The 9,626-nt window shown below is 44.4% G+C and overlaps 1 protein-coding gene across 2 annotated transcripts; it reads right to left on the bottom strand.

Moving 5' to 3' along the window:
- Positions 1 to 697: 697 nt before the first annotated feature.
- LOC110975058 (3-galactosyl-N-acetylglucosaminide 4-alpha-L-fucosyltransferase FUT3-like) lies at positions 698 to 9,519 on the bottom strand. 2 transcript variants are annotated; one of them, XM_022227161.2, is made up of 3 exons: positions 8,690 to 9,519; positions 5,419 to 5,563; positions 698 to 3,592 (listed from the first exon to the last, which is right to left on the bottom strand). In XM_022227161.2, the coding sequence occupies exons 2-3, from the start codon at positions 5,518 to 5,520 to the stop codon at positions 2,393 to 2,395; spliced, it is 1,302 nt and encodes a 433-aa protein (XP_022082853.2). In that variant the 5' UTR covers positions 5,521 to 5,563; positions 8,690 to 9,519; the 3' UTR covers positions 698 to 2,392. The 2 variants fall into 2 exon arrangements, with proteins under 2 accessions (XP_022082853.2, XP_086986832.1); XM_087130706.1 differs by lacking the exon at positions 8,690 to 9,519 and adding an exon at positions 5,675 to 6,260.
- Between the last annotated feature and the right edge of the window lie 107 nt (positions 9,520 to 9,626).

Here is a 9,626-nt window from a genome sequence, read left to right as displayed (position 1 = left end):
CTATTTTGGGGTCACGGTATCTTCGTTCAAAGGCGAATAAAAATTTTTTTTTCGTGGCTAATCTTCATGAAATTGAAACGAAAAGTGATCTTCTGGCCATAATCCTGAATTTCTAGTGAAAAAACGGAGGCCAACCTCTTCACGAGAGTCAACAGGCAGCGCTATTTCGGCTGATTTTGCACTGTTTTCTATGGGCGCGTATTTAGTGTAGTGAAACTATAAGTAAAGGATACCTATACCGAGGGTATTATGTGACTTAACCTCCATCTCAGCCGTCACGCTATTGTTTCCGCTGCTCCATTTTTTTTTTTACGAATGAAGTGTCTGTTTTATAGAAATATACGATGCTGTTAAAATAGAGTACCGAAGTGTGACGTCATTTAGAACCAGTTGATGCCGTACAAACGAATGGAGTACGCGCGCGCGTTGGTTCACGCACGGATACTTGCGGTAACGCTTTTTACACACATAAGTGTGCGTGTGACGTATTCACTTCGGTACTCTGTACAACCGCCATACGTTCATATTGTGGTATAAATTTTCATTCACACCCCCATGGTCACCTCCATCATTTCGGCTTATGTAATTCGCGACGTATGGCCATAACATGAGACAGACACATTTATTTTGTTTTTGCCGATGTTCCAAAACTCCAGGTCCTATGGGCGCGCGGCTTGACGTTGCCCCGGACTCGGACGAAAAGGCCCGTAAGTCACGCTAAAAGAATAAATATGGAGTACAAAATCAACGAGTGCACATATATTTCTTTTTTTCTCGCAGATACAGAGGCAATCATTCTTTATTATTTCATTAGTTTTTAAATACAAGCATTAACGTCACCGATGTTAAAATTATCGGTACATATATCAAGCTTAATCATATATAAACGTTACTCGTTCTTCGCCAAATGTAGCTTACCTGAAGCTTTATTTTTTTTTGTCTGCACAAAAATGACTCTGAGTCAGTGAAAGTCTCGTCTAATCATCGCTACATCTGCAATCTGGACTGAGCCTTTTAAACATGCTTGTCGATTTCAAAGTTCAGAAAAGACTCGCAAAAATTCAGTTTTAGGTTTTCTTTTTACATTCTAGATACAGTACTATGAATAACACCGTAGAGATGAAGGTTAGACTGTTTCAGCATTGAACGTCATTAAACATTTCAACAAGTACGCCCTCAACTGCTCAAATTTGAAAGATTTGCCAGTGAAATCGATAGGAAAAATGCGACAAGTTTCTAAGGGTTATATTCCATGATTTCAATTCTCTGGCCTTGTCTTGGAATTTTTGCTATATAAAACAACGCTAAAGGAAACCGGCTTATATAGGCAATCTCGTGCGCACAGGAAAAATCACGATTGTAAAGTCTTTTTATGGAGCGCTTACAATCCCGCTTAGATAAGGAACTAATAGCAAACACAATTCAATGTGATTTTCTGAGGAAAAAACTGAACAAAGCCAGAAAACCTGAGGGAAAATGATCAAAATCGCACTCCTGTACGTTTTCAATGGACCGCTCACACTTCTTACAGGCCGCCAAGGCCATTTGTGCGCACGCGTGCATAATCATGAATGAACAAATCGTCAAGTTCAGGTTCTGTTACAGAATACGGGCGGTTCACAATAGTGCGCCACCAAGAGTTCGTTTGGGTCGACATTGTGATTGGCCAACGCGCTGCAAATTCTTGGTGGCGCACTACTGTGAAACGGCCGATTAGGCTGGGCATGAAGTCACCAGTAACATTAAAGTCCATTTGGGGAATGCTTAGTTAACACAGTATTACAACGTTCTTATATCTTTTGGGGCCGTCCTGAGCTTGAAGTTATTATTCATATTTTCACTATCCCGGATTCGCGCCACAGAGGCCCGAGCCCGACCATACAAAAGATCGAGAGGGCGCAATTGAGGACTTCATGTAAAAGGAAAAAAATGAACCCGTAATCTCCTAATCAGCACGCAGATGTCATTGAAGCCACCGGCGGCCCTCTTACCGTGCCGAATACAAAGGTAATTCAAAGACTTGCTCGCCATCTTTGACCAAATTCATTCGGCACGGTAAACGGCCCCCAGTGGCTTCATTTGGGATAAAGGCATTGCGAGCCCTCATGGGAGTTACACTTCACAAACGACTATGAAATGCACACGTTACACAGTCGTGTCGCTTCCAACAAAATGAATACTCTCCACTAACATGGCTCTTTTCTACCGATTGAGGGGTGCTTCTACTCAAGGCGGGTTCCCCGCCTATGCTAATTTGCTCGGGGTAGTCAGGGACCCGACTCTTCGCTTCTAGATTCTCCAGCCCGTTACATGCAGTTTTCCAGTCTGCATCCCTTTGGCTACGCGACCGCAAAGCTGGACCTAGTTATTTCGTGTTGATATTCCTGGAGGCTCAATAGTTTCTGGGCTTCCAGTGTCTCAACCTCCGCCGTGTTCCTGGGCGATGCCTTACATCGCGTCCCCTCAGAACAACGCACGAGGTGTAATAGGGGAACTCGCAAAGAGGCTTCTTGGCGACATTACCACCGGCAACTTTCGCAATAAACGGCACCAGAGGACAGAAATACTCGGGATGGAGGGAGCGATCGGCTAGCTTAGGTATCTCTATCCGACCCTTGCGACGCCAGTCGAAGTACTTGGCGTACTGGATGGGATTTTTGTCCAAGTGTAGCAGAAACTCCGCCAGTTGTTTGGTCGAGCTGAAATCACCGGCAAAAATGAAGGAGTCTGGTGGTGCCTCTTTCGCATAAAACTCTCGTTGGGCACCGTACACGACGGGGACGATTCCGTTCGTGTACGCGGTCTCCCAGAGTTTCTCAGTGGCGTAATCGTCGCATTCGGCACTCTCGAGCGCCAGGTAAAACTTGTATTGTTTCAGGATCGTCATGCAGTCGGAGCGGGGTTGGAACGGACAGACCAGCGGTCCGCAGCTCCCGTAAATATCGATGCTGATGTGCTTTCGCAAATTTTCCACGTACGCGGTCCTGGGCCAAAATGTGTTGTAGCAGTTTCTCACTATCCATGCGACGAGCTTGGATTTTCCGCGCAACCACCGGTCCGTGTCTGATTGGCTGTCGTTCGACGCTGGTCCCTTCGCAACGAAGTACCCGTACGGTGTGTGTACCTCGGCATCGCGGTGGTAGGACCAGACTCCATGCAGTGGAAGGGACCCGCTGTACGCTTTAAACAGCCACCTTGTGCGGACCGCTGATTCCCTCCCGTAATAAACCCACGCTTGCTTGGGTGATGGCTGCATGGATACCAGCATTGCGATTTTCTGGACGACCGCTGGTTCATCTATGTTAAATACAACGGCATCTTTATCCATAAAGTCTGTCTTGTTTTTGCCAACACTCAGCACAACGCTGGTTCCTTTGGCGCAAGAAAATTCGGCCTTCCACACTCCCTTTACTTCTTCTAAAAAGTCAATCCTTTGAGATAAGTGCTCTCTGGTGCCAAAAATCAACACGTTGTAGTATTTGTTGCTACTTAAGTCCTCAAAAATTCGAAAGGGATAGAGAAATGATGATTTGCCAGGGAAGGCAAGGCCCTGCAGGACCAGGGACACGCTGATGACTACCAAAATTACTATCTGCAAAAGAACAAAACATACAAACGTATAAAAATACGTCGTCCTTGCGGGTTCCCATTTGATCCATTAAAAAATCTGAAACAGTGTTACTGAAGCCACAGGCCCTCGAATTCACCATTATTTTTTACGGACATTATGTCAACGTGTGGTGAATGGTTTTAAAATGAGGGGTGAATTTGTAAGACCCTCAGGCATCAGCCATTGAAAGGCCGATCAATAAGAGCCCATCCCATTATAGGACCTGCAAAAAAGGGGCATGCCCACGGTCAAAAAGTGGGGGTCACTGGCCCCCTGCCCCCCCCCTGCTTCCGCACCCAGGCCATGATATATTTTACCTTGATAATTGAGGGAAAACCTTGGTGAACTGTACAGAGTCGAACAAATTATATTGAACTGAATTTTAAGTTAATAAACCTTTGAAAAGTTTAACATTTCAAAAAGGATGTGCTCATAAATTCTGATGTGGAGAATTTTTCGGCAGAGTACGTTCCAGGGCCCACCACCCAAGAGTGATCAGTCGAGCATAAACAGCACAGTTACAAAACACTGCACAATTCAGAATGCGCTAGCGTGCGCTCTGCCAGCCCATTGGTAAAACCGCGGATGGAAATGGAATACACCATCCTGATATATTTTGTGGTCTCCCTGGGCCACCGTACTTGACGTATCTGAGAGGTTTCAGTGCTTTTATCCGTTCTTTTTTCCGGCGTTGCTGTATCCTGTTTCATCTTTCTGGGTCGGATGGGTCACGAAAAAATTTGTTTCCTAGGTTATAGAGCAGAGGGGTGAAGGATAGCATTACAGTCCTTCTATAAATGCAGGAGGCACCGGGCACTTGATCGATTCTCAACCCGATCTGGCTTGGCTATATTCGTGCATTAAGGGGGCCATGTGATCAACTTCCCCCCCCCCCCGATGCCCACTCAGGAAATTTCGCTCAAAGTGCATTGACGTGGCTTACTTCTGAACGGGAAGGTAAAAGTACGACTGGGCTGGATGAAATGTGAGGTAGTTTCGTCTAGGAATCAGACCCAGTACAGGAAACAAGCCTCTAGACCGCCGTGATCTATAGTAGAAGTTTCAGACTTTTAAAGTTTGGCTTAGAAGTATAGGAAAGTTTGTTTAAATGTTGGAGATATCTGCAAGAAGGTTTTCCCACTCTTGGCCGAGCCCCTTAAATTTCTCCGCCGGCAAAGGAAGGCCTGTTTCATCACCAGTTTTCATTTTATGTTTAATTTAAGTATACGCACAATCCCAACGACTTTTGGGGCAACTTCCATCGAAATGTCACCCCTAAAAGAATTAAGTTATGAAGCCTGTCACTGCTAAGAAGAGTGATGCCTGCATTCACAGCGAAATAAAGCACTTCTAGGACCCAACTTTATCAGCAGTTCTCATCGATACAAGCTTTAAGTTTTGTTCTTGGTTTCCACTTTTATTGTTCACGCACCCTAGTTCTCATGGACCACAAAAATGCTCCAAAAACAGAGAATCTGAGAGCATGCAAGTTTTATTATAATTTTGGCACCCGTAGGCTATTTTGGAGCCTATTTATACTATTCTGCAACCTGGGACCTCATACACAATCGTGTTTCCGAACGTTCTACTTTAAACTGAGTTTCTGTTTGGGCACACAGACTGACTTTCAAGGCCTGAAAACCAATGTCGTCCGCTTCCGCGCCTGCACCCCAACCCGGGAGCGACAAGCGAGCCGAGACTAGGTCTAGGTCAGAGGGTCACTAAACGTCCCGGTGTCAGACAAATTTAAAAAAAAACCGTGGAAGGTGTCAATTTAACAGCCGTTCCTAGTACAAGTATCATTGTACCTTCACCCTACGCCCCTGTGAAATTCTCGACTGGGGCTTGTCTGCCGATGCGTTGAGAGAGGTGTCTGGCTGTTTCTGATTACTGGACCAGTTTCTCTCCATGTTTTGGATTGTACATCAAAAAGTCTGCCCCAAGCGGCGTCATCTGCAGTGGAACGAAAAAAAATGAGAGAGAGTGTGGAAAGAAATATTGATTTGGGAATCAACTTCGTTAAAACGGACTCCAGAATACATTGAACAACTGAAAGAGACTCACTGTATTTCAAGAAGATTTCAACTCAGATTGGGTGAAAAATTAGAAAGCAAAAAATGCTCCCAGGGTGGATGGCCACAGCACAAATGTTGGGTATGAATTTCAGTGTCTTGTGCAATTTTTTTCAGAGTAATTTTTTCTAAAAGATGAAGTACATAACTATTCTTGAGGCTTCGATTATGTGTTGTTGTTGTTGTTGTCGTCGTCGTTGTTGTTGTTGTTTTCAACAGAATTAGGTGGTTATTTTCTGAAAACAACTAGATCTCTTTTTGTTGTCTGCTGTTGCGTATTAGCTGTCTCATTCATTCGGGAGTATGTGAAAGTCATTTATTTGACAAAGGAAGTGTGACCCTGAGTAGCATGTCTCGATTATTCGGAGTGCACATGAGGCATTTAACAATCATTTTGTCACAATCTCTATCTTGATCATGTTTATCATTTTTTTCCCGAAAGAAATGACGAGTGACGAGGAATCTTTGAACAATCCGCCCCGAGCTGAAGTGCACCCCAATCGGCGAAAGAAAGACAGATGGTCACAAGTAGGTTCTTGTACTCGTTCTGCGTGTACGCAAAGACCATCTGGAGTGTGACGTCACTTCAGTTTACACCACACCAACTGCAAATGCACTGCACAGAGAGTCACATGCATAGATATGACCGCCGTTTACGCGGAACCATGGAACCGGAATTGAACGCGCAACTTCAGCGATCGTCCAATGGGAGCCTGCAAATGGTGGCGCGTCCGCCTTTGTGGCGAAGTCACTTACGAACCGGATAGAGTATTGAAGTGAATACGTCACGCGCACAATTATGTGTTTAAAAGGCATTAGAGCGAGAATCAGCGCGTGAAACAGCACGCACATGTACTCTATTCGTTTGCACTGCACTTTCTAGTTCACGGTTCACACTTAAGTACTCTATCCGGTTCGTAAGTGTGACGTCACTTCAGTTTAAACCACGCCCAGTGCACATGGTCGAGTTCGGGCGGCCTGTCTTGACACGGGTTTCTTGTTCTCGCGCTCGAACGGCGGGAACACGACTCAAGAACACTGTTCTCGGAACAGGATCACACACCACCTCCTCGTCAGGGTTTTACAGGAACACACGGAAAACTCGTGAGATTCTGATTTTTGAACAGCTGCAAAAAGTAGAGAGATGGCTTCCAAAGCCATAGACCATGTAGACAATGGGAAGTTTTGCAAAATTAACATTAATTATTTTCCGTAACACAGCAATGAATGTTCTTGTTTATATAGAGAAGAATTCAGCCCATCCAAACCTTAACTCTCGAATAACGTACATGGACGCCGCCTTGTTGCATGTTGCTTGTAATAACTGGTTGTTTGTTCCCGGCGTTCGAGCGGCCGACCCACGAACAAAAAATCGAGCAGCTCGTGAATATACGGGAACAAGTCGCCCGAACTCAGCCCACGAGTACCGAAATGTGACGTCACTGTGAACCAGAAAGTGCAGTGCAAACGAATGGAGTACGCGCGCGTGTTGGTTCACGCGCCCCCTCTCTCGCTAATGCCTTTTACACACTAATTGTGCGCGTGACGTATTCACTTCGGTACTCTGTAGAGCTATTGTACAAAAACTAGAGCGCTTACTCATGTGCAAAGTGATGCCCAACCTCGACTCCACGGGCTGCGTGCTCGTTCCTTCGCTAGCCTGGTCGTGTAGAGAACGAAAATGACGCTGACTGGCTTATCAGGATGAATATGTGTGAACGTGAAGTGAATCGCACGAGTATTTCGTTTATCGAGCTCAATCAGAGGCATGATTTTGCTGTTACATGGCTACATTTTTGGCTGACCCGTCTCGGGAAAATGCGCCCTGCACGAGAACGGTAGTTCGATTTTTGCAAAAAATGGGGTCAAAATGGAGTTCCTTTAAAAACTCAGAAATGTCTAAGGGGGACAGATTCCGCTCCAGGGGCTCTTTTAGGGTTTAGACATCAAATCCACAACCTTCTGCTAACGATAGCATGAATGAGGCGTCTGGAACACTCGACTATAACAAGAACGACTCTGTCTGATGGTCGCGGTTGGTTCGCCGGGCTCGAAACCAAGGTCGTAGCTGTAACCTGCACGGAATTTGCATCAGGACAAGGGGCATTTGAACACCAGGTACAATTTCCAGAGCATCGGCAGTCATAAAGTGGTCTGCGAATAACTACTAGTCTGGATCAATCTCCACGGTCCTGCAAATCTTTCTGTAATCACCCATTTCAGACAGGTGTTCTAGAGTAGCGCCGAACAAAACAGAATTAAGAGCAACTCGGGTCGACCCAATTAATTTTTGGTTTCAGACAGACGAACTTAATACATACATTTGCATAGGGTTCTGCTTATGAAATTTAAAAAAGAGCGACAAACCCGTATCACCCTGATGCCGATTTGAGCGCCTCAAGGTGTCAGTCTTTCGCCAGCTAGCACGCCTGTATCCTAATTGTTTCAGGCGTCGCACTTTTGCCGTTCTTATTTCAAAATTTATTTTAAAGGGGTTGGATGCGACTCTAGAACGCCTGTTTGAAACGGTGTCAATCTAGCGTTGTTCAAACACCTGACTTCGGTCCACCTGCTTAACAGTCCCAGCACAAAAATGTACACAGACACTTTCATGTTTGTAAAAAAAAAAAGTGGATTTATAATGCACGATTGTCACGTATTCATAATCTTCTCCTTGACTGTGTCCGTAAAAGAAAGTATTTTGTTCGAAAATTTAAAATTCTTTCATGGTTAGTATGATAAGAGTTCCACATACGGACATCATTGATTTTCCCTCAGTAGCAGTTCATTAGCCGTCAGAGAGTGATAACCAGTCCTAAAATGTAAAATGTAGCACTGAAAATGTTCAACCAGTCATACTTCAAAAACATAATTTTGCAGACTAGTCAGTTTGTACACAGGGTGTCAAAATGACGTCAGGATATGGAACTCTTTCCACCTATAAAATGATACACAAAAATCCCCAAAATTCGATTAAAAAAAACCTGAAGTCAGTTACAAGGCTTACCTGATCAGACTCTTTCCTTTTTGCGAGAAACGGCCTAAGTATATAATTTCCCAGTCTGGAAAGCGGGCAACAATTCGAAATGACATCATAATTCTTTCGCTCAGTGGTGAGAGGCAATTGGGGAGATCTCGTACCCGACTAGATCATAATATGGCTAGGTACAGTTCAACACTTGTAATTCTGAACCGCTTGGTTGGTGTATAAGTGTGCCGGCGTTATTTTTGACTGGCCTGGATGTGCGCGAACAAGCGTAGCGGCACCCGGTAACCATTCGCGGGCTAGCTTATAGCAGTGTTGCCCTTTGTTCAATCCTTCAGAGTATATCTTTTCCTCCCTGCTGTCCCGACAGACTGATTCTTAGGTCGGTAAACTTGCCGTCACGTACGCCGGCTGGTACTTTTCACCCCTCTTTCATAATTTTTAAAAGGCTATCTTTTACTACCCCCGTAGCATTAGATGTACAATGCATTGCCAACTGAAAATTGACACATGTGCAAACTTGTCAAGTCGCACACAGTAAGCTTGAACTATGGCAAGTCGATTATCACTGGCTTGGAATTTGAGACCATTTAGATGCAATCGATTCGCAATTATATTTCCTAAAATACGGAATTCCTGCATTGCATTCCACCCAGTTGAATCGTCCATTCACCAACAAAAATTAGTCGAGAGCGCCAGCTACAACTTTTTGTTTTGTTTCCTGAAAACACACAAAAAATGTACAACTCACAGAGGGTTAACCAACGTACAGCGGTTGTGTTTAGACTAAAACTGGTAAAAAAAATAACGCTTGTCGTAAGCCATTTGGTTCATAAGATTTTGTAGTATATGACAAATATCTGGGTGTAAAATGGCAAAGAAATAGAGATACAAGCTTGTACTTCCTCTTCCTTAAGCAGCAATATAAAATAATTATACACTTTTTACACTGAAAAAA

This window comes from Acanthaster planci, linkage group LG20 (assembly GCF_054643075.1).
Source record: "Acanthaster planci isolate LZ-2023a linkage group LG20, COTS_SCS, whole genome shotgun sequence".
Lineage (NCBI taxonomy): Eukaryota > Metazoa > Echinodermata > Asteroidea > Valvatida > Acanthasteridae > Acanthaster > Acanthaster planci.
This window is presented reverse-complemented; position numbering and strand designations above follow the sequence as displayed.